General features: G+C 35.4%; 1 protein-coding gene across 1 annotated transcript in view; it reads left to right on the top strand.

Annotated features, from left to right (window-relative positions):
- GRIK2 (glutamate ionotropic receptor kainate type subunit 2) overlaps positions 1-22,130 on the top strand; it is a 429,675-nt gene that overhangs the window by 240,918 nt on the left and 166,627 nt on the right. The window contains exon 10 of the mRNA XM_050895229.1: positions 9,417-9,623. Coding sequence (XP_050751186.1) covers positions 9,417-9,623 — 207 coding nt within the window. The remainder of the gene's footprint in view (positions 1-9,416; positions 9,624-22,130) is intronic.

The raw sequence follows: 22,130 nt of genomic DNA, 5'->3' as shown, positions 1-22,130 counted from the left end.
TGGTACTTACTGTTCACCCAATATTTGTGTTATCAGAAAAAAAACAGTAGTTGGTTTTTTTTCCCTCCTTACAAGTCAATGTAAGAAAATGGGTCAGTGTTTAAAAAAAAAAAAAAAAAAAAAAAAAAAAGAATCACAAATATATACTGAATGGATACCTAGAAAGGTTTTAACACTTTGCTCTTCAGAAGGGATTACTTGGTTATGATTAAACTTTGGACAGCCAGGTTTTAATGAATTTAAATGTGTGTAAATTTCACTGCACAGTTTTATGTAGCACCAATTCAAGAAGCTTAAGTTTTGCAGTCAAACATTGCTTAAATAGATAAGAAAGATATAGGATTAATTTCTATGTATTATGAGAACTTTCTTTGATCCCTTTCTATGTTTGTTATCAAATGCTCTATTATTTTGCAAATGTTCACTTCAAGGAGGGTTTGTCCTTATATCAGTTTATATGTGAAATAAGTAATGAAGTTATGACAATTTTATTTAAATTAGTGTTAACTTTTAATTCTGTAATTATTTATTTGTCAGTTGAATCTGATATGAAAAGTGCTTTCAGTACCTTTGAGTTAGGTATTTATATTTTAATCTTTAATTTTTTATTTATTTATTTTAGGTAATTTTAGTATTGACTGTGTCAGTCTGCTGTATATTTCAATCAGATTGGTGTCTGTTATGATTATAAACGTATGATTTTGCTTTCTGTTACACAGATGTGTAGTACCACTTAGTGACATGTATTTATAAATGATGTCTCATCCTCTAATTTATCCTTTAGCAGATTGACCCAGAATCATTCAATTAATATATGACATATGAACAAGAAATCCAAGTATTTTGGCTAACTTGGTTTTTCTTAATGGTTGAAACAAGAAATTTAACTATTCTGAGTTAAATTTTCCTGAGCATTCTGAGCATATTTTCGTGCTAGGTTTATCATCATGACTCCAATTCTTCTCATTTTTTTTTATCCTGACAATTATCATTAGTAAGTTTTTAACAAAACATTTTTTCTACCTCACATCGTCTCTAGACCTGATAAATTTTCTTCTCATAATGTTTTGTACTGACCAAGTACTTATTTCTTTCTAGTCAACTGGACTACGTACTAGTTAGCTGCTTTTGCAGATAATTGATTTTCCTTGTGCTGAGATAAAGGCCACATAAATTAGATGTCTTTTTAACTAGGCACAAACCTGCATTTCATGAAACAAGATCACTTTGTTTTATATCACTTTTTGGGTCACTAGAATTGACTGTCTTCCATTCACCTTCTTTTACTGGGCTAGAATGATCTCCGAGAATAAAACCCTATCCCCTTGTGATCCTCTTAAATCTTTGAGAGTTCTGCAGAGTACCACAGAGTTACATTCATCTGAATTTAAAGACTACTAGGATATAGAATAACATTTCTGGAAAGGAAATATTCTTTCCTACTGTATACTTGCTTCATATAGAATTTTTTTTTAGACAAATATTGTTCCAAAAATATTTTTTAACTTTCTTAACTCTTCAGAAATCTCTTTGCAAGTGTGTTGGATTTTCTTATCTTTTAGGCTGAACAGTTGTTGACAAATGTGTTGATACCATTTTTTATTTCCTTTGACCTGGTGGTTTTTAAAAGGCAGCTTTCCTCTGCATGATCCAACTTGCACTCCACATAAGTTCTCCATGGGCAGGACAAAAAGTAAAGTCACCCAATCCTTGACAATCATGACCATCGTTTCATAACTAGTCGTGATACTTTTTGCGCTTCAAAATCAAACATCTTATTGCATCCAAGCTACAGTCAAGCTTCAAGAACAGGATACAAGACCATACACAGCTTTAAAGGTATATTTCCCTTTAATGTTATTAAGATGGTACTTATATCAGAACTACAGAATATAAATTCTGCATACCCTATAAATTCTGCTCTGGCACTCAAACACTAATTTTTGTAGCAGTCTAATACACAGTTTAAAGATGGCTGCTCTCATGTTAGCAGCCATGGGCAGCTTCAGTAGGCTGGCATACATGGTCAAGTTGAGTGACCTCCTGTACAGCGAGTGATTGGTTAGTTGCCTGTTTTTTCTTCAACATCCTTTAAAAATATGGTTATGATAACATACACTAATGTTTTCCAAACAAAATCCAAGTATTCTAGTCATACATGGTATACATTCTTGTTCTATCGTCATTGAATAAATCACATATGCGTGTGATGAGCTTGAAGCAGCCAGCTAACTTAGCAGAAGTTTGCTGAAAATCATAGACATCCCATACTAGGAAGACCTGTTTTTAATATTCACATGTTGAAATCTAACTGACATAACAATAATGGTGCTGTAATGTTATTGAGAGAACCAGTGAAAATAGTCTTGATGGCATATGCAAGAAAATTATTTTCAACTCTGTAGTGCTAATTTTTTCCAAATTGCTCACCTGTATTACATTGATAGAATATTTACAGCCACGCATGTGTAAAAGGGTGATTGCATTCTCCAGATAATCCAAGGTCATGTTCATAAAGTTAATTAGCCAAAATGAACATTTCAGACTAGTAACTGTTCATGTGACTATCTCCTTCAGGTGCAAAGAGGGTGCTTAGCACTGAAGAGAATGCACTTGCATTATACCTCAAATTTATAAAAAACCCTGGAGAGGGTTATCTTGTTATACTGTTGCCCTGAGTGCTAGATATATTGGCGGTTTAACTCCAGTGAAAAATTGAAGTTTCTAGTTGTTTGCTTTTGTTCTTCTTCTAAACCCTCCTATTTTAAAAGGAACTAGTGGTGTGAAGAATTTCCCTTCAGAGAAAAAGCTATCCATATGAAATATAACTGGTTGAAACAAAACCAGTGTTTGATTTCAGATTAAATTTGATAGTTTGGTGACAGAGGTATATACTGAAAGTTGGAGGAGTGTACTGCATGTTTCTGAGCACAGATACATAAGGTTACTCTTGCTTAGTATGTGCCTCTCTCTGTCAGCATTGAAAAAACACCCTTTCCATTTCTTGCTTTTTCTAAACTATTTACATTAAATGCTATGAATTATCTAACTGTAGAATTAGAGATATGATTATATATGTGAACCTTTTGAGTATATGTAATTTAGACTCACCTTGTTCTTGCACAAGGTTTATAAACTATGATTTAAATCTTGTGAGAAAACATCAATTTATCTAGCCTCCCAATTTCAAATGTAAGCTAATGATAGCAAAACTTTATTTACCCATGTCCCTTTCATCTCTCTCATTTTTCCCAATGCCCTTTATGTTTTTCTTATTTCCGTATTCGAAGTATTTCTATATGTATAAACTTACTCTGGGTAATTCCTTACTACTGAGCTGGTCAAAGATTCGCTACAAAGTTGGCAAATTTCACACATCAAGAATAAACTAAACTAGAAGCAAGATTAATTTGGATGAAGAAAAGGGTTGTTTTTAAAGTGCAATAACTCTCCCTTTGGTTGCTCTTGTTTCAGGACAAGCACACTTGATAAAAATACATGGTAGAATCCCTTTCCTATAGCCTAAGTTAATTCAAAGTAGGCACGTTTTCTGGAAACATTGTCTCTGCATAAGGATTTATTCAGGAATCTTTTTCTTGGAGCACCTGTGTATACACAGTGCTTATTCAGTGGCTTTTGCTTCAAGCTACTCATGTCATTCCAAGCAATAATAAAAATGCGAAGGGGAAGATGTCGTTTGTTTTTTTTTTTTTTTTCCAGGGAGATTTTTCCAGTTGAAAGACTATTAATTTCAACAGAAACTGTGTAGAAGATTTAAAGAATATTTTGTAAACATTCTGAAAACAAGTCTGACCCAATTTGTTTTGTGATGTGGTCTAGTAATTTTTAAGGGTCATGTTTTCAGAAGCTGAAGGACAAAATTAAATTGTGAACAATATTAAAATAAGTATAAACCAGTTGCCAGTCTACGAAACAATTTAAATACTCCATCTACGTAATCAATGATAATTGTCCTAGTGAAAGGTTTTGGTGGAAGCCATAACCCACCAAGAAGCAATGGTGATCATATTTTTAATGCATAGACACTTTCCTGGGACTGTACTTGGCAACCAGTTTTACATTAGTCCATACTATAAATTTAAAACTTGAACAAATAAAGCATGTAGTAGATCCTTTGCATGGACTTGTCCAGAATACATGAATGCTGTGTTCAGTATTTAGAATGTGTATTGTGTATTACCAGAGGAAAAAAAGAAGAACTAGAGAAAAATTTGGGATTAATAAGAGCTATTACAGATAAAGCTGCCAAAACCCACTTCCTGATAAATCGAAGACGAACCCTGTTGAAGCTAAGTAAAAAAATGCTTTACATGGCAAATAAAAGGTCTGAAGAGAAAAAGCAAATGTTTTGGACAGTGGAAGACTATAAGGAAAAGCAGCAAGAGCCATTAAGTAATGGCTTAATACAAGGAATGTGAAAGTATTAAGAGAGTATTAATAACTCATTGGTCAGTCTTCTCAGTAAAAGCTTTTTTTCCATAACAAAATATTATAATTATTAAATAGTAGCATAGAGTCTATTGTAGCCCTTATCGAAGCTAGTCAGAATAAAGAATAATAAAAGAGTATGGAGTTGGAGCTATGAATTCCAGAAAGTGTTGCAAGACTTTTTTTAACAAAGTGTAAAAAAGCATCAGCAGAATGGATAAAACAATTGAGGATTACTGTAATGATCTTACAGGATCTTACAGGATATTTATGCAAGAATGTGTCGATGAGCTGGCTGGCTCAGTGAAGAAAATCCTGCTGTCCTTACTAAATAAAGGAGACATAAAAGCATGAACTGGCAATTACACTGCCTCCCTGATATCACACATATTTAAATTCTGCCCTATGTAATTCAGGATTGTTTGGAATGGAAGATGGAAAACTGTTGTCAAGAATCTTTTCAAGATTCCAGATAGATTGGGGGATGTGTGACTCTGTAAATATCTGAACAACTCAGAGAGCAAATGTCTAGGATCTGTGTATATGAGCATTCCAAGATACACAGGAATTTCATAATGCCTACAGAGGCATATATAGAATGTTATATTTGGGAAGCACAAGTGTAAGTCTTTTTACATCTGAAAAAGGGTTTTTTACACCTTCAGAAAAAAATGTTAGGATTTAAAGTGTAGCTAAACAATTTTATTGAATATTTAATCCCAATTTAATATGGGATAAGATATTTGAATTAACTACTGTTGATAAAGAAGTGCCAGACATTTTGGAAAATCCCAAAAACACAGAACCTCAGAGCTGAAATGGACAATTTTTCAGTTGTCATGATTTCACTTCCTGGATGGTGAATGTTCTTTTCACATGCGAAACAGTTGCCACAGGTAGCTGTTTTCTTGGCCTTTTTTTTTTAACAAGAAGTGATTGAGCTTAGCTTTTTCTTCTAGCAAAACAGTCCAAATTCTAGATAACCTACTGTGACACTTAAGTATAGTTACCATTATCAAGTCTCTCCTAATTTCTAAACTTTATTTCTTTTGCCAGAGTTTAAGGCCATTAATTCCTATCTCTTCTATAGAAAAGAACTTTTCTGATTCCTTTTTGCAACAACTTTGTATGTGTTGAAGACTTTTATCACTTCCCTCTCAGTCTGTTCTTCCTTAAGTGAAACAACCTATATTCTTTCAGTCTTTCCTCATCCTATTTTGTAGACCTTGGTTCATGTTTCTCCTGAACCGCAGTATTCCAAACTGAATGGAATACAGCAACTGAAACATTGATAGTGTCAAAGATGTAAAACGATAGAGTAATTTTGATGGGAAGGGACCACTGTAGGTCCTCTAGTCCCAACTCCTGCTCAAAGCAGATCCAAGTAGGTCAGGTTTTTTTTTCTCAGTTAATGGTGTGATATTATTGAGTCTAGTACACGATCCCCTATAATACCTAGAACTTAATTTTATAGAGTTGCTACCTAATCAGCTCTTTTCCTCCTGAATTTCTGCAATTTATTATTCATCTGAAGTATGGAAGTATTCATTAATTCCTTTGAATGCCATTTTTTTAATTACTCTTCTCTTTGCTGAAACTTACCATTTTGAATTCTGATTCTGCCCCATCATAGAGGGAATACACTTCCAATTAGCATTTTTTCTGTTCAAGAATAAGTGGAAATATTTAACTGTACCCTACAAAGGAATATCACTTCTTATAACTTTCCAGATTGATAATGAATCTCTTTCAATGAAGTGCACATTTCTGGACAGTCAAATTTTCTTCATATTTTTAGGGAGAACAGGATGGCTTTGTGTATAACATGACATGATGACTTTCTTCAACTTCTCCCCTTCCCCATATTGTCTTAGCTTTAGATCCCCACAAATGAAATAGTTTTATAATTTGATTAGGATAAAAATACTGTTTTTCTAAAAATTGCATTAATCAGTCTACAATTTCATAACCCTCCTTTCTCCAATTTGTGAAGGTTTTTTTGGAATGTGAAGAGTTTAAAGATAAGCCTTTTACAGTCTTCCTGAAGCCTCCATGAATTCTTAGAGATAATTCCTAATGGATCTGAAATTGCTAAAACCAGTTCTTCTGAGAATTTGTCAGGTCCAAACTTCCTGAAAATACTTAAAGTTGAAGGACTTACTGAAGTTATCTTTCCGTACTTTAGCCTAAACAATTTTACATGTGTTTCTTATGTTAATTTTATAAATTATCTGATCAACATTAGCCTTTTCAGAGAAGATAGGCACAGGAAAATCATCAAACTGTTTGATTGTCTTTGTAATGTCATTTCATGATTTTCTTTTCCTGTTCGGCAACAGATGAACTAGTTCCTAGAATTTCCTTTTATCCTTGCTTCTAGAACGTCACTTTTTATCCTCGATATTGATTGCTAATTGTACTGTATTTTTTGCTTTGTCATTTATACATTTGTCCCTGCATAAGTTTTATGTTTGTTTGTTTGCTTTTCTGTTTGTCCTTCACATTCTGTGTTTTGTCTTAGCATAGCTTCTGCTTGACCAGTAGTCTGCTTTCTTTAAGGAATTCTCATTTCACCTGAAAACTGTTTTCCTTGCAGTTGTTTTCTATGCGATATTTCATGTCAATTGTCTGAGTTTATTAACAACTGTTTTCATACATAGTTCTTGTTCTATCACTATCTCTGCTTCTCAAGAATTATTCAATGATCCTTGTCATTTAAATTGCTTTCAACTTTCATGTTTTCAGTCAGGTCTTTGTTCTTGTCAGTACTATATCTAGAAGAGCTCTCCTGGAGTCATTCGCATATCTATTGTTTGAAAAGTTTCTGTCAGAACGTCCTAGTAGTTTTTCTGGACAATTTATTTCATGTTACAGTCCTTGTTAATTGTATGAATATCAGTGGTGTACTTTTTAAAAATATGACTGTAACTTTATTAATTTCAATAGAAGTATATAAAAATAGAATCTCAGCAGAGTCTTGACTCAGTAGTTTGTTTTATTTAGAAAAAAAAGCGTAGGAGGCAACAAGGGAACAGGTATATTCTGAACACACCTCTTTTAAGAGCAAGAGATCTCCCTGCTTTCTTCTTTGCATTTTGGGTAAAATCTTATATGATAAAGTTTCAGTTTTATGCAGATATAATGCTTAAATCATGGTACACCTCAAGACAGATGTTTACATCAGAAATGCTGACAAATCTTTATTAAAGCTGTCAGATGCCTGTAGAATGAAGTGCCTTTAACCCCACTGAGTGCTGATGTGGAGATTTAGGGCTATATGAATTTTGTTAAGTTACCCTGCAGAGTTTATCTGATTATTCATTGAGACTTGTATTTGGTGCAGTAATTGCATCTACTACCATTTGTCTTACCTTACTTGGTGCTTATTTTTTTATTATTGTAAAAAATGAAAAAAACCTGTCTAAAACATGAGCAAAGACTGAGTTGTGTATTTAACCTATCAAATACAACTTGAATATTCATGCCATATTGTAGTGGAAAACTCTACCATTTGTTTTTTGTCTTTTTTCCCTTCAGCTTTGTATTTGAGGAAGGCTATCTTGTATTGAGAAACAGATGTAAAAATCCTATATTTTGCTAAATGTTAAGTTTCTTCTCATAATTATGAATATTCTGCCAATCATTTTAATAAGCTTGCTGTTCTGTTTACGCACCACTTTATGCATAAAAGTCACATTGTAGTTTAAACATGAGAAGATAAATGTTTAAAGAAAATAAATTCGGTTTTCATGCAACACATATCATAGAATTTGCTTTTTGAGTTAACTTTTTTCTGATTTTGCTGCAGTCTTGTAAATGGCAGCCTATAACTTGAGGCAACAGAACAGTAGGTGCTTTCACTGACTTTTTCCTCCCCCTGTGGGTTTTCTATACTTTGCCTAACAAAACATTGAGAAAAAAGTTAAAATACTTGTGTAAAGAAAAGTGTAAAACTTAATACTTAAAGCATTTAATTGATGTCTGGGGTTTGAATTAATTTTTTTCAGTTGCCAAAGCACGTTGTTTCTGCTTTTTAAGAGGCTTGAAATGTCCCTCCAAACAATGCATTTGATATTAATGTATAATGTAACTTGTTAAGGAGCACATTTAAATTTAGTGTTTATATGAATTCCTTGAACATATGTCTACGGTGTTTACAGTGTCATTTTTTCAAATAAAAATGAGAAAGAGAGTCTTCTGACTAACTTCAGTTTGAAGATAAAGACTTTAGACAGTGTCCTGGTTTTGGCTGGGATAAAATTAATTTTCTTCTTAGTAGCTGGTACAGTGCTGTGTTTTGGATTTAGTGTGAGAACAGTGTTGATAACACATCGATGTTTTAGTTGTTGCTAAGTAGTGTTTATACTAAGTCAACGATTTTTCAGTTTCCCATGCTCTGCCAGCAAGCAGGTGTGCAAGAAGCTGGGAGGGAGCATAGCCGGGGCAGCTGACCTGAACTAGCCAAAGGGCTATTCCATACCATAGGACGTCATGCCCAGTATATAAACAGGGGGGAGCTGGCTGGGAGGGGTGGATCACAGCTCTGGCATCGGTCAGCGGGTGGTGAGCAATTGCATTGTGCATCACTTGTCTTTTCTTGGGTTTTATTTCTCTTTTTTTGTTATATTCCTTTTCATTACAGTTATTGTTATATTTTTTGTTATTATTAGTTAGTATTATATTTTTAGTTTAGTTATTAAACTGTTCTTATCTCAATCTACGAGTCTTACTTTTTTTCCAGATCCTCCTCCCCACCCCACTGGGAGGGGGGAGGGGGAAGCGGCTGCGTGGTGCTTAGTTGCTGGCTGGGGTTAAACCACAGCAGACAGACATAACCAAAAGCTAAAATGGTTCTAGTTTTCATTTTAGTTCTTTGTACAGGGATTGGTATCATGACAGTGTACTACTTTAGGATAAAAAGAGAAGAAGGGTGTGGGGTGCTCAGTATCCATTCTGTCTTTTTACAGGAAGAGCCATATGTTATGTTCAAGAAGTCTGACAAACCCTTGTATGGAAATGATCGATTTGAAGGTTATTGCATTGACCTCCTCAGGGAGCTGTCTACTATCCTTGGATTTTCTTATGAGATTAGACTGGTGGAGGATGGAAAATATGGAGCCCAGGAAGATGCCAGTGGACAGTGGAATGGAATGGTTCGTGAACTAATTGATCATGTAAGTTAACTTTTGGAAGCTTTCTACTATCCATTTAGATTTCAATTCTATCTGTACAAATTGTAAAACTTTCATGATAATGCCATTTGAATAGTACTGTTTTGGAAAATGCAGATGTTTAAAGAAGTAATGCAAGTAGATTCACATTAATGATTTCTTTAGTGTAGAATTTGTTTGTTAAATGAAGACTATTCTGCATCTCTGTTTTGCCTATAGGCAGTGTTTTTTTCTGTCTAACTGGTTTAGCTCTTCTGTGGCATATGCCTAAGTCAAAATATGGAATAGATAGTATTCAGAATTTATTTCTGAAAAAAAAAATGTGTTTTTTTTGTGACAAAACATATGTATTCATTAATCAATACAAGTCAGGCCTCCTCTTCTGATAGTGGATCTGAGACTGTCTTAGAGAAATTTCTGCGTATGTAGTGTAAACACATAAATTATTTGATATACACAAAGAAGAGGAACATCTTTCTTGAAACATTAACAGTAAAGTGCATGCAGTAAGACAAAAATATCAACATATACTGAAGGAGCAAAGTAATGCAATGTGTGTCAAAACAGATACCATGACAATTACTCGTAAATGAGTAAGGCAGGCATTACTTCGTGTCCTTCAAAGCATGCTTTCCCAGTTGGTCATACCAGTTGAATTCAGTCTCTTAGAAACATCTTAGTCAACTTGAAAATTATGTCATTGTCCCTTTTTGCATTTGATATAGAGACATTTGATCAAAGACTGAGATAAAACATATTCTGCACATCACTGTCATTTAAAATAGGAAGAAGGGGAGACTATTTTATAGCTACTTCAAGTGAAACCTCATAATGATGGCAGAAACTACATGAATAGTTTGAAGAAAAATATTTACTAATCTTGTTTCAATTTGCTTTAAGATTTCAGCAGATGGGCAGAACATGTGCTAATCAAAATATTCATATTTACTAGGAGTGTTGTTATCTTTGTGCTTTTCTCGTAAATAATAATCTGATATTGCTGTTGCAACAGATGTTGATTATGCCTAGCTTCTCACTTTTAAGAAGAATGCATGGGAGTATTATATTTATATTACCTTTAAATGTGTGTATGTATTATATCTAGTACACATACATAGAAAGCAAACAGATATTTCACTAGACTCTCTGTCCATCTCTATACATGCATATTTTCACACATGTATAAATGCATAGGCATGAATAGCTATTAGATTTGATGGTTGTTAGGTAGTATCATCATCTGGAACTAATTTTCTATGATTGGCGTGGATATTGTGGAAGTATTTCTTATATAATTCTTCAGAAGCAAAGAAAAATCACATTTTGGTATGTTTTTATTATTCAGCCCTAAAGCTTTCTTGAACAAGCACTAGTATGGCCTCCTAAGCTTTTCACTAAGATAATCTTGAAATAAAATGCATTTGAAGACGTTGCAGCAGTAAACTATGTGGAACAGGAGCTTTTCCAATCCTTTCCTCTTGATAACGCAGAATGGAACATGTGTTCCTTTTTCCCATAGATAACATATAACTAAACTTAGATCAAAATTTATTTTGCCTTGATGTTTACTTAGGAGTCAAAAAAGTTTAGATACTGTGTTAGTGCATCATGGAAGATATAGTTTAACTTCTTAACCTGGATCATAACTTTTACTAGTCTCTCTCAATTTCTCAATTGTTAAAATTTTCCTTTAAATTTTTCTCTGGTTTTGTCTATTCTTATTTTGTAATCTATTTGAATACTTGCAATTTATTTATGCATCTATGTCCTTTATTTGCATGCATGTTACATTTTATTAGCAAGCAACACTTCAGAACCGATGCACAAGAATTTAAAGAATTCCAGATAGACAGTTACCACATTTGATATTTCCATATGGTTAGTACTTCACATGGTCCATTAGCTTAGCTTTTCAGTTTTTCTTTTCCCTTAGAGAATATATTTTAAAGTGTCAGAAAGGTTTTGTTTTGTATAAAGTGGTTTAATAAACTCAGATACTGTTTCTTTTGGAAAGGTAAAATGATTCTGTCTACATTTTTCAACCTGAGTTTCCAACTAAAATAAACAGACTGCAGAATAAAGACAGAGTTCTGAAAGTTGCCATAGTACTTACATCTATTTGAAAAGTATTTTTAGAATTTATTTTATTTTTATCTGCTTGTTATATTTTAAATGTCAGTCACTTAAGTTCAGAAAGAAAGGATACTATACTACAGTATATATCTTTACAAAGGTAGTTCCTAGCATTTGTCATTCAAGAATAAATAAAATGGATAATTTTGGTATAGTATGTGTGTAGAAAGGAAGATGTACAATTTATATAAAGATAAAAAGTACCAAACAGAATCTAAATTTTTAAATAAACTGTTTAAATGTGTGCTTAGTCACTTTACACAATTGCTTGGACTCAAAAGTGTAAGTGAAATGAAGATAATGATATCTGAACTGAGCTCAGCATATCATGTCAGTCTCAGGCTTGAAATTCTATAGTGTGAACAGAGACTGAAGCCTTTACATCAGGCTTTGTTTGTTTTCAATCTCATTTCCCATAGTTCACTTGTATTTCTTCTTTCTTTGACTGTTTTACTCAGTGTTCACATATGCCATCATTCTGATATTGATATCCAAAAAAAGACTAGTTTCCTTTTGAATAAATGGTAAATACTGAAAGTGAAAAATCAGTTCAGTGATTCCTTCCCTTTGACAATTGAATGATAATGAATTCTTGTTGGAGAAGACAGTAGCAAATTGAAGAGCAATATTCACTAGGACAGCAAATATAGATGAGATTTCCCTATGAAAACATTTTAAATTTAATTTCTCCATTTAAGCAGTCTGATTTCTTTGTCACAATTTTTCATTCAATATTTTACCCTCCTCTCTAGTTAATTCAAGACAAGGATGTTAGATATTTGGGGAGGGGAAGCTAAAATCCAGGTATCTCCATCCTTTACGGATGCATTCTTCCTAAAGAAGACTTGCTGCCTTTGGTTCAAGAACTTTATTCAAGGACAGATTTATTGAATTGGTTTTGAACTGAATTATAAATTCTGGAGATTTCAGGTTGTTCTGTGGTGCTAAAAGTTATTATGGCACTGTATTATATTGTGCGAGATATATAGTGTGAGTGTATAACTTATGTTCCCCTATAGCTAGTAGGTACTGATAGAATAAAAATAGATAATTTTGCTTTTTTTCTGTTAGACTTTCTACTTTACGGCTCCAAAATTGCTTCAAAACATTCATATCATTGGGTTCTAAAACAGGCAAAAATTACTATTTTATACTTTCCCAGAGATATAAATGAAAGTGAAAAATCTACTGGGAAGTAATTAGTTATTATTATATACCATTAAAAATAACCTTTTTTTTTCCTTGGCTCTTTGTTTGAATGATTCTTCTACAGCATAAAGCTTAAGCATTACAAATAGACTTTAAGGCTTGCAGATCTTTTATGATTCATAAATAATTACAGAAAAGGTCCAATTTTTAGATCATGACTGCTGTTTTATTATATGTGAGGATTAAATGGGAACCTTTCTTTGTATCTCAGAAGAGTAGGATTTTCAGCTTGGAGGAAGTTAAGACTTACGCAGTTGCACAACTGTAAAACACTACTTAATTTGAATTAATGTTAGGCGTAGCTTTGTGTTTTACTTTGGTATCTTTTGAATTTTTTAAAATCAATATCTTAACAATAAATACTGTGCTGGTTTTGGCTGGGATAGAGTTAATTTTCTTCATAGTAGCTAGTAGGAGGCTATGTTTTGGATTTGTGCTGGAAACACTGTTGATAACACAGGGATGTTTTAGTTATTGCTGAGCAGTGCTTACACAAAGTCAAGGCCTTTGCTGCTTCTCACACCACCCCACCAGTGAGTTGGCTGGGGGTGCACAAGAAGTTTGAGAGGGGACACAGCTGGGACAGCTGACCCCAACTGACCAAAGGGATATTCCATACCATATGACGTCATGCTCAGCATATAAAGCTGGGGGAAGAAGAAGGAAGGGGGGGATGTTTGGAGTGATGGCATTTGTCTTCCCAAGTAACCGTTACGCGTGATGGAGCCCTGCTTTCCTGGAGATGGCTGAACATCTGCCTGCCGATGGAAGTATTGAATGAATTCCTTGTTTTGCTTTGCTTGCGCACGTGGCTTTTGCTTTACCTATTAAACTGTCTTTATCTCAACCCATGGGTTTTCTCACTTTTACTCTTCTGATTCTCTCCCTCATCCCAACCAGGGGGAGTGAGCGAGTGGCTGCGTGGTGCTTAGTTGCCGGCTGAGATTAAACCACGACAAATGCTTACATACAAAATTCTTACATTTATAAAAATAGTAATGGCCTTTTATTCTCTCAGTAACAGAATAGTTTCAGAAGTTTATATAATCAGTTTAAAATATTTCTGGAGACATCTTCCTCCAATAACTTTTTCTTTTTTTTCTTTTTCCTAATTTAAGGTCCTTATGTTCTTGAAGGACTAGAGCCAAGTTCTTTGTATTACTGTGTAGCAGTTTTAAAAAAGCTTCCAATAAGCAACTATATAGATTTTTGGTTACTTCCTTTTTGAGACAAAGAAAAATCTATATGAGTAAAGGCATATAAGTTTCTTTCATCTTTTTCTTTTCTCTTCCTCCCCTTTTCAAATGCAGTTTCATCATGTTGTTTGGACTCTATCTCTTTCCTTCATACTTCCAGCAGGTCCTGCAGTATAGAGCCTCATAAGGAAAGGCTAAGGAGCTTCTCTTGCCTCTTCTCAAGGACAGATACAGTCTTCCTCCTTGTAACTTTCATGCTAATAGTTGAGATTTTCAATACAATGCAGGACAGTTTAGCCATCCCTCTTTCATTAATCAAAATCTGAGAAAATTTGACAGTAGTAGGGAGTTAGAGACTCTTTAGGAGAAAGAAAGATCAAGCATTCTGTCTTTTTGCACCAACATTGTATGTGCTGGACAATAAAACCTGTGGTCTGTCAGTGCTCTTTAGAGCACCATATCTGCTTTATGGCTGCCTCATTGTATTAGTGAAAACACTGATCTGATGTTGACATTTTCAAAGCTATGTATAACACTTAACTCCTACTGATATTTTTTTTTCAAATGATGCCCCTAAATTAATGTACTGACACTTACTTATATGCTACTATTTATTGAACATTATTATTAGTCCATTGTCAAAATATTTCTCCATAGAGGATCACTGGATTGTAACATCTTCATTTAAGGACAACTTTTTTATCAAATAGAATACTACATGACCTTCTCCTTTCTGTATTTCTCAGAATGACTTAGTTGTTTTTTGCAAGACTCCCTAGATTTTTGCTAAGGGCTACTGTGCTAGTCATCATCATCACGTTCAAATAATAAGAACGTTTCGCAGGACAACCTAGTTAGTAAACCAGAGGCAGAATATCAGTAGTGACATCATAGAATCATAGAATGGTTTGGGTCGGAAGGGACCTTAAAGGTCATCTAGTTCTAACCCACCTGCCATGGGTGGGGACACCTTCCACTAGACCAGGTTGCTCAAAGCCCCATTCAACCTGACCTTGGACACTTCCAGGGATGGGGCATCCACAACCTCTCTAGGCAACCTGTTCCAGTGCCTCACCACCTTCACTCTTCAGAAACGTGCTTTGCCTTACATATCTGAATTTGGAAAATTCAGGACTTTAGCACAGTGTTTTATCTCTCTTCCTTTGTGGCCAATATTTATGACTGTGAATTGTCATTCATTTCATATTTCTTTAAAAATATTACAGATGTCATAGTTTAAACAGATATATCAACTGAGTAAGCATTAAAAGAAAAGGCCTGAAATATGAGACAAGTGGAGATTCAAAAAAAGAAGGTTCTCCAGAGAATGCTTTTATATATGACAACATTTGAGTGCACTGCTGATGAGAACTTAAACTGGTGCTGACAGAAAAATAGTGAATTAGTATTGTAAGATCTTACTTAGGATTTGCAAGAAAGGTTTCAAACTATTTAGGCCTTAAGTTTAGAACATTCTCCTATATTGGTCTTTAATATTTATTCCAATCACATTAGCAGCTATAAAATTATCAATTTAAATCCAGAAATGGTTATTTCTCCTTCTTTAACACATTTTCCATTAATTCATGGTATAGATTAACCATGTAATCGCATAATGATACATCAGAAAATAAAAATAAATAGAAACATATCATAATGCAGAAGTGATTCTAACTCATATTTCTGCAAAAATCTACCTTTTTTCCCTGACCTATCTTTCTCCATCTAAACCTGCATCTCAGACTTCTCTTAATGTTCATCTTGGCTATCTTACTGTCAAATTCAGTTGAACATTGCCAAAACATATCTCATTATTTTTTACTTGTCTTTTTTATTCCTTCATTCTTGTCACTGTTCCTAACACCAGCATTCTCATAAAAGTTCAAGACCATAAAGGAGTCATTTTAGATGTCTTCCTCTTTATTTCCCTTTCCATAGAGACTGTGTTCACATCTTGCCATGTCTTCTATAAACCTTGGAAAATCAATCTTTTTTTTTTCTTTTCTTGCCCATACAGTAAAATAGCTCTCAGGACAGACCTTTCTTTTGTACGTTTGCCTGCAGCAGTGACCCTGTTTCTGTCTTGTAGGAAGTTCATGAATCCATTTCTTGAGCTCCATGTTCCTCACTGGTTTGACCTAACATTTTATATGCATGCTTTTCTCTTACTGTGCTGCATCAGTGCAGGAAGGGGAGCAGAAAGAAGCCCCCATAATCCAAGGGGAAATGGATAGTGACCTGTTACACCACTTTGACACACACAAGTCTATGGGGCCAGATGGGATCCACCCAAGGGCTCTGAGAGAGCTGGCAGAAGTGCTCACCAAGCCACTTCCAACCATTTATCAGCAATCCTGGCTAACTGGGGAGGTCCCAGTTGACTGGAGGTTAGCAAATGTGACACCCATCTACAAGAAGGGCCAGAAGGAGGATCCGGAGAACTATAGGCCTGTCAGTCTGACCTCAGTGCTGGGGAAGGTTATGGAGCAGATCATCTTGAGCACCATCATGCGGCACATACAGGACAACCAGGCAATCAGTCCCAGTCAGCACGGGTTTATGAAGGGCAGGTCCTGTTTGACTAACCTGGTCTCCTTCTATGACAAGGTGACCTGCTTAGTGGATGAGGGAAAGGCTGTGGAAGTTGTTTACCTGGACTTTAGTGAAGCCTTTGACAGCATTTCCCGCAGCATTCTCCTGGAGAAACTGGCTGCTCATGGTTTCCACAGGTGTGCTCTTTGCTGAGTAAAAAACAGGCTGGATGGTTGGGCCCAAAGAGTTGTGGTGAATTTTGTTAACTCCAGTTGGCGGCCGGTCACAAGTAGTGTTCCCCAGGGCTCAGTATTGGGGCCAGTTCTCTTTAATATCTTTATCAATGATCTGGATGAGGGGATTGAGTGCGCTCTCAGTAAGTTTGCAGATGACACCAAGTTGGGTGGGAGTGTTGATCTGCTTCAGGGTAGGAAGGCTCTACAGAGGGATCTGGACAGGCTGGATTGATGGGCTGAGACCAATTGCATGAGGTTCAACAAGGCTAAGTGCCGGGTCCTGCACTTGGGTCACAACAACCCCATGAAGCACTACAGGCTTGGGGAAGAGTGGCTGGAAAGCTGCCTGGCAGAAAAGGACCTGAGGGTGTTGGTCGACAGCCGGCTGAATATGAGCCAGCAGTGTGCCCAGGTGGCCAAGAAGGCCAATGTCATCCTGGCTTGTATCAGAAATAGTGTGGCCAGCAGGACTAGGGGAGTGATCGTCCCCCTGTACTCGGCACTGCTGAGGCCACACCTTGAATACTGTGTTCAGTTTTGGGCCCCTCACTACAAGAAAGACATTGAGGTGCTGGAGCGTGTCCAAAGAAGGGAAATGAAGCTGGTGAAGAGTCTTGAGAGCAAGTCTCATGAGGAGCGACAGAGGGAACTGGGGTTGTTTAGCCTGGAGAAAAGGAGGCTGAGGGGAGACCTTATTGCTCTCTACAACTACCTGAAAGGAGGTTGTAAGGAGGTGGGTGTCGGTCTCTTCTCCCACGTAACAAGCGATAGGACAAGAGGAAGCAGAGTCAAGTTGCACCAGAGGAGTTTTAGATTGGAGATTAGGAAAAATTCACCAAAAGGGTTGTCAAGCATTGGAACAGGCTGCCCAGGGAAGTGGTTGAGTCACCATCCCTGGAGGTATTTAAAAGACACGTAGATGTGGTGCTTAGGGACATAGTTTAGTGGTGGACTTGGTAGGGTTAGGTTTACGACTGGACTCAATGATTTTAAAGGTCCTTTGCAACCTAAATGATTCTATGATTCTATGTTATAAGTGCCTTATTTCCATATCACTATTCCTGTTTGAATCATGAGAGTGTCTTTAAAACTCCTTGATTTTTTATTTTTGTGTTCTGCAGAAACTGTTAGTAACAATTGTTCATTCTTCAACAGAGAATTTGACTCTGAAATGAATCCTAAAATAATTTTTTTTTGTTTCCCAGTTAAGAGAATTTACTGACTGTAACTGTTGTTATAAAAACCATTTTTTCATTAGAAATTTTTTTGACAGGTATTTTTCAATCAATTAATGATAAGTGAATTTCTCTTTGAAATTTGTTGTTCTGGTTTTGGTACTCTATAGAGGAAGGGAAGCAAAATCTAATCAACATTTTAATTAAAAGAAGTGAAGATAAAATTAGAAATTTAGGATCAGATGTTGAGTTTAGGATCAGATGTTGACCCCCTGTCAATCTGGGGTCTTAGTGATTTTCCTTTTGAAGACTTGGGTAAAGACTAGTTGTTGCCATGGAACATTTTGATTTCAATAAAATAAAAGGATTCTAGGACACAAGCTTTTTATCAGTTATCTTAGAAATGATTCTTCCCCTGCTACTATATCATGTCAACAGTGAGATACCAGGCAATGATACATGTGTTTTACATTTTTGTCTACTTGTGTAAACAAGCAAAAGATTTTTGTTAGAGGAAAAAGATACCGGTTTCATTTTGATGCTATTCTCTCTGTCTTAGTTCTCCATAATTGAGGTATTATTTTTAAGCTCCTTAGAACAGATACTACTCATAGTATATTAAAATACATTATAACATGTCAAGCACTGCAAAATAATTGTTGAGTCTATTGTTAACACTTTTCTTGTCTGAAAAACAATCAACTTCAGAGTAAGACATCTTTCCACTGGCATTTGCAAAATGAGCGTGCATCTTTTGTGAAAGTACTTGTGCAAAAAAACCCCAAACAAAACAAAAACCCTAAACCCACAGAAACTCAGAGCACTGCTTAATTTGCTTTGATGTCTGTTTTTCACAAAGACATTTATTTGCATTCTTAGAAGGGGGAACTGGGTGCATGCAATTGCAGTATTTTATTTGATAACACTTTAAAGTTTAGTTCTTAAAGTTCGGCTTTACAAAAAATGTGTTTCTGCATTCTTGAGGTGATAAAGCTTTCTTTATTATAAGTTGTTGAGTTTTTTTACATTTCTTGTTTTTGAAGGACTGTTCTTTCTTTAAATATACTAGCTATAGAAAACCTAAGTACAATACACATGTGAACCAATTTAAAAGAGAGATCTTACTGTTTTTACACATAAATTGTATATTGAAATTTGCAATTGATCATCAATATTAAGCAAAAAAAAAATTCCTATTCTATCTTCCTTTAAAAAGAAGCTGTGTTGAACACATTAAATATAAGTGGGTTTTTTTTTCCCTACAAATAACATTACTCTAAAGCCCTGGTAAACCTGGGCAGATTTTCTTTATTCAGAGAAGTGGTATCTTTGACTTGTGTTCATTAACATATTAAAATAGATACAATTTTGGTGACTGTCTTCTGTGCATGTCAACTTATTTGTTGAGATAATTAACATTATGGCAATCTTGTTAATTTTGACTCATTAAAAAACCAAGGTTTATCTGTGAAAAGCACAGAATTTGAGAGGGTAAACAATGTGATAGTTTTATGAAACAAGGGCAGTTCATGTAATAGATGTGAAAGGTAATTTTTGACAATACCTACTTTTACTCTCAGTGTTATTACATAAACAAGGTGCTAATAACTGTAGATGTTCTCGAAAAGAATGAAGGATTTTGATATGAACTCCTTTTTTCAGATACATTTTTAGAACATACATGACATCTTACATCAGGCCTTATAAAATCAATTTAATCTAGAGTACAATTCCACAGATTAGAATGTTGTACCTCAGAGGGGAAGACAGGCTACGAGAGACTAAATTCAGGATTAAAATGCCTAAATCAATGTTTTGGTAAAAGGTGCCTGTTGGAGCACTAGCTACGTAGGCTTCTGTTTTAGCCAATAGAGACCTAGTGAAAACAATCATACCAGAGTTGAGAGATAAATTTAATTTATCTTCTAAAGCTGTGTCCAATGGAGTAATTCAGGTTAAATGCTCCATAATCTCAAGCACATCTGTATAAGGCAGCAGATGTGGCAGAGTGCATCCGTCCTATTCTAGAGCACCACATTTGAGAACAGGTTGGCTATCCAAGGTATCTCTTATGCCGTAGACATATTCAGAAACATGAAACACTTTTCTAGAACCTGGTCAGCTGAATTGCTCTTTAGACTCCATCATCTGTATTGATTAGACCTTCACTGGCTGTGATGGGAGTTTAAACTGCTACGGATTAAGCCAGTAGCTGACACAAGTGTCTGGTGCCACTTGAGCTTCCTTAAGCTATCCAAGACACCCACATAGTGCTGGCAGATCTAAGACCTATGGGAGACCCTTTCATGGATGGAACAGCAACTAGAGGCATGGGGATACCTTAAAGTGTGTCACAAACTCTAGTCCAATTCAGAAAAGGGCCTGGAATAAGAGCCTAGGCATCTGCCTTTTCGTGTTAGCTCACACTGAGGTCTTGCTTGAAGCAATTGTGAGGTTATAATCTGTATTTACAATATTATATTTGTACCGCACTTGCTACAGTAGTCATTGAGTGTTCATCTTATTTTTTTTTTACCACCAGTACATGTGAGTTGATAAATTCCTCCCTCAATAAAGTATACCAAGAATTTTCCAAATGCCAATCCTTGTTTATGCAAGTAAACATAGCGGTTTTCTCATGGAATGATGCTATTTTCCAATTATTTGTTTTCATTATCCCTGTCACCTATCATGCTTGTATTAGGAGCTGGAAAAAGTAAGGATTACCATGAGAAACTATAATGTGAAAAACAGCTGACTGAGAACCTTTATCCATTAAGAAAGAAAATAGTGATTTTGTTAACAGTACCTTCATAACAAGGTGAGAGGGTTTGTGTTCCTATTTTTTCTGTACCTTTAAACAGATCATTTAAGCTGTCTGGATAGAACTCTTGTCTTTCATCTGGTTGTATAGTTTGATGAAATATTTTTTTGTTAGGCTAATAGCATAAGATAAACTATCTTACAAATCTTGGCTTAAATGAATCATCTTGTTTCTTAGATAAAACATGGGTTTTGTCCATTTTTACTTGAGGAGTAACCACATCTATTCATCATAAAAATGAAAAAACACCCAACCAACTTGCATGTACTTCAGTTTCAAGTTCAAAAATAGGCTTAATAAGGCCTAATTTTTTTTTTTTTTAAATACATGATTTCTGTTGATGGGACAGTTTACATGATGCATAATATTACTCATCAACACAAATTATATTCACAGACCAAAATTTATTTTTCATTTCTTACGGCAAGGAATATTCAGGCTATTCAGGCTAAGGGAAATATGTAAGAAAAAGAGAGAATCTAAGTACTACTGTTCGAGGTGGCGAAGATAAGTGTTACACAGATCTTTAATGAATAATAGGAAGGAGAGAGTGATCATGTGAGTGTAGTAGACAAAGTAACAGGCTTATAAGCTATGTCAAGGGAATTCCAGTGGGACTCACTTCCCTTCTGGTAGGACTGGAACCTACTAACGCACCAGGAGTTCTGGTGGGACTCAAACCCCCCTCCCTTCTAGTGGGATTCAAACCCACTGGTGCACTTCTGTTTCTGATGGGACTCAAACCCACACTTGTGCCTTGGGAGTCCACCGCTGACTGAGGAGAGACACACGGACAAAGTGTAGAATTACAAAGGATTTTTTCTTAAGCAATGCGCATGTGATGCCCCTAATGTTTGGGCACCCTGATATTGAGGAAGGCAGGGTTTATATATGCTACAATACAGTTGTGTAGACTAATCAAATCACCCGTGTTAAGGGGTAGGCTAATCAGTTACAATTGTTTGTGTAATAAATGCATGCTTATCCCATGCAGGATCAGTGTGTGCTTGTCCCATGCAGGTGGTTAGCAGTGTGTGTTAATCTTCATTGTTCTAAACCTGTGCAGGTGGAGTGGTTTTGTACTGGATTCTGGTCAGTTGCTGTTCTGAGAACCTTGATTTCATTGCTAGGCTTGGGTCACTATACTTTTCCATTGTTTGAGAGGCTTTCTTTGAGATCCGCTGATGTTGGTTCTTAACACTTCG

This window comes from Gymnogyps californianus, chromosome 3, assembly GCF_018139145.2.
Source record: "Gymnogyps californianus isolate 813 chromosome 3, ASM1813914v2, whole genome shotgun sequence".
In the NCBI taxonomy this organism is placed as follows: Eukaryota; Metazoa; Chordata; class Aves; order Accipitriformes; family Cathartidae; genus Gymnogyps; species Gymnogyps californianus.
Note: the sequence above shows the minus strand (reverse complement) of the source record. Positions and strands in the feature narration are given on the sequence as shown.